At 41.0% G+C, this 3366-nt stretch overlaps 1 protein-coding gene across 1 annotated transcript in view; it reads left to right on the forward strand.

Moving 5' to 3' along the window:
• LOC107570654 (ATP-binding cassette sub-family G member 2-like) overlaps positions 1-2652 on the forward strand; it is a 13262-nt gene extending 10610 nt beyond the window's left edge. The window contains exons 6-8 of the mRNA XM_016256908.1: positions 1268-1357; positions 1607-1680; positions 2492-2652. Coding sequence (XP_016112394.1) covers positions 1268-1357; positions 1607-1680; positions 2492-2642 — 315 coding nt within the window. The 3' untranslated portion in view covers positions 2643-2652. The remainder of the gene's footprint in view (positions 1-1267; positions 1358-1606; positions 1681-2491) is intronic.
• Positions 2653-3366: the final 714 nt, after the last annotated feature.

Below are 3366 nucleotides of genomic sequence, written 5' to 3' on the forward strand. Positions count from 1 at the left end.
AACTGGCAGTGCTACATTTGCTACAAGTGCCTGCACTTCAGCGCCTGTCCATCTATCGCTGTTCCCCATACTTGCGAAATAAGTTGGCACAATGTTTACATGGCGTTTTAAATCATGGCGGGTGAGGGCGTTTTCTTACGCGTTTGGCCAATCAATGTCTACTTACGTCACGGGTAGTACCAGTTGTGCTGGTTAGACCCTGCTCTGGAGTAGGAGCTAATTTGGTTCTCCAAAAAGGCAGTCCGGTACTAAAATCGCACCCAGTTCCGGCGGTGCGAAAACGCCAAAAAGTGGGTAGTTCCACAATTAGTTCTGGTACTATGAAAAGGTTGCCGCGGTGCAAAAGGCCCTTATCACTCAGACTAGAACCTCCTCTACTAGGCAGGCCTATGCTCTGAAGTGGAGTCTGTTTGTTGATTGGTGTGCTTCTTGTTGAGAGGACCCCCAAAGATGCCTGGTCAGTGCTGTGCTTTCCTTCCTACAAGAAAAGTTGGAGCAGAGGCTGTCCTCCTCCCCTTAGAAAGTGTATGTCTCGGCCATTGTGGCAAATTCCAGTGCAGTGGATGGAAGATCCTTGGGGGGGGAAGCATGACCTGATGATCATATTGGTGTGAGATTAAATCCCACCAGATTGTGCCTCATGCCCTCTTGGTTTTTGCAGGACTACAGCGAACCCTCCTTTGAGCCATTTGACTCAATCAAGGTCAAGTCATTAAAGACAGTGCTCCTGGTTTTGCTCACATCCATCAAGAGGGTTGGGGAGCTTCAGGTATTGGCTGGCTGACTGGCATGTTTTACATTCACATGTGGATGTGTGTGCGCACCCCAGTGATTGCTCAATCAAGTATTGTGAGAATGTTGGAACACCTTTTTTGGCTTCCTAGTAAGCCCCTTGTAATTTGTTTTCCCTGAAGGAGGGAATTTTTCCCTCATGCAAGGGTGCAGAACAAGGGTTACATAATGTAACCAAGATGTGTTCATTGCAGAGAGGTGAAAATGGAGTACTCCGACATTTATGACTGAAAATATAACTATAAATATATCTCCTCTGTGTCTATCTATCTAGCTCTACCTGTGTGTATCTGTATGTATGTGTAGTTATATACAGTACATCTATATAAATGTGTAATTATAACAATAAAGGACAGTTGTATTATGTAGTGTTCTAAATGTGTCATTCAATGTGTTTGCATAGTTTGAGTGTATAATCATGGTGACATAAAACGTGTTAACTGTAATATTTAGTCTGATTTCTCCGTGTGTTCAGATCTTCTCGGGGCTGCTGGTGAATCTCCCCAGTGTGGCTGACTGGTTGAACTGGTTGAAGTATCTCAGTATTCCTCATTACGGTCTTGTTGTGAGTGTTAAAGTGTCCATGTTCTCCTGGAGTGTTTGATTTGCATGAAATGTAGAAAGTTTTGTATGTATATAGGAGTAGTGTACATGAATGTCGGTGGCAGTTGTAGTTATGTTAAGACAGTAGGTAAAAGCTGAGAAATATTTGTGTAGGTGTAGTATATTTTTTGTTATTAGTAAATTAATTCTAGGTTTATTGTTTTAGTGAACGATAATGTGTAGTTGTGGCTGATGATGAATGTGTTTGCAGGCTGTGGAAATCAATGAGTTCATTGGCCTCACCCTGTGTGACATGAGGAACACAAGTGGCCTAGAAATACAAGTGTGAGTATGCAGCTGCATATGAGTAGCATTTGTTACTTGAAATACATACTGCAGAAATAAAGTGTGTTTGAGAAATGGCCATGCGAGAGACTTGTTACTTGAAAAGAGCAATGTGAATGTAAAAAGAAGGGCATCTGAGGCAGTTTCATTTGTATTTCAGCTTTACTCAAGTATATTTGCAAGTCTGTATGTAGACATGTAAAAAGACAAATGCACAGAAAATTGTGAGAACAGAGTAAAAAGAACGTGAACGCAGAGAAGCTAAGAATGTAATGGAAAAGAAACTGAGCAAGAACTCGTATAAAGTGTCAATGCTACTAAAATAAGTGAGGCAATGAAACTCACCTGAGCGGCTAATCAAGGCCTTAATTTATGTGCGGGAAACAATAGCTGCATAGGAAGGCCAGGTGTGTGTGTGTTAGAGTAGGTTTGTGTGAAGTGCATGAGTTTCCAAGGCTGTAATGAGAAAAAGCAAATGTGTCCAAGACGTCCAAGCATCAAAGGATTACATGTGCATTGTTGTTGTGGGAGAAGAGCATAGCTGTAGAGCCTTTTCTGAAGTGCAGCATGAATGAAGCATCAGAGAGAAACATGGTGTTAGTGAAGAAGCAAGACTGAAAGGAAGAAGGGGAAAGTAGAGAGAGCAGACTCACAGAGATGTAGCGTGCTGTGCGTTGCTCGGTAGAGTCGCAGGTCTTTACACTCGTAGGTCTTCCCACTACTACATGCTTATTTTTCCTTCTGCAATTATTGAGTATATACACACACACGTAACTACTTTTGATCATGTTCTCATAATTTCTCATTGCAGCTGTTCAACAGGCGAGGACTTTCTGAGCGATCAGGGCATCGATTACTCAACCTGGGGTTTGTGGCAGAATCATTTGGCTCTGGGAATCATGACCCTCATCTTCCTCATCATCGCTTACCTCAAGCTGCGCTTTATCAAGAAATTCACCTAAACACAGGCTCATGCTCAAATCTCAAAGTCAAAGCACTATCAAACAACAAATATTAGGGCCTTTTGCACCGCGGGAACCTTTTCATAGTACCAGAACTAATTGTGGAACTACCCACTTTTTGGCGTTTTCGCACCGCCTGAACTGGGAGCGATTTTAGTACCGGACTGCCTTTTTCGAGAACCAAATTGGCTCCTACTCCGGAGCAGGGATGTAACGGTATGAAAATTTCATATCACAATTATAGTGACCAAAGTTATCACGGTTATCAATATTATCACGGTTTTGTTAAAATTTGATTAAAATGTTCAAAAATAACATACACTGAAAACATTTCAATAAGTTTTATATTTGAAAATCAACAAACAACAAACACAATTAGCAGCTGTATGCACTTTTTAGCATAAACATTAAATTAACATTAACATGAAGCCCTAATAATAAATCACTATATATATATATATATATATACACACACACACACACACAAACACACATTTTAAATGAACAAAATAAGTTGATGGGTCGGGTGACTACTACTGGAATACTTGATTCTGTTCTGCTGCATTTCCTTCCTTATAATGACTTGTCAATAGCAGCAACGCATTATAACACAGCACACATCCATGTCTCTTGTACAGAGGCGCGCGCTCTCGTTTCATTCAAATGCAGCTTGCCATCTTGCGTCTCAGTTTTTGATTGTATTGAAAATGAAATCATGAAATCA

This window comes from Sinocyclocheilus grahami, unplaced genomic scaffold (assembly GCF_001515645.1).
Source record: "Sinocyclocheilus grahami isolate Dianchi unplaced genomic scaffold, SAMN03320097.WGS_v1.1 scaffold1488.1, whole genome shotgun sequence".
Classification (NCBI taxonomy): domain Eukaryota; kingdom Metazoa; phylum Chordata; class Actinopteri; order Cypriniformes; family Cyprinidae; genus Sinocyclocheilus; species Sinocyclocheilus grahami.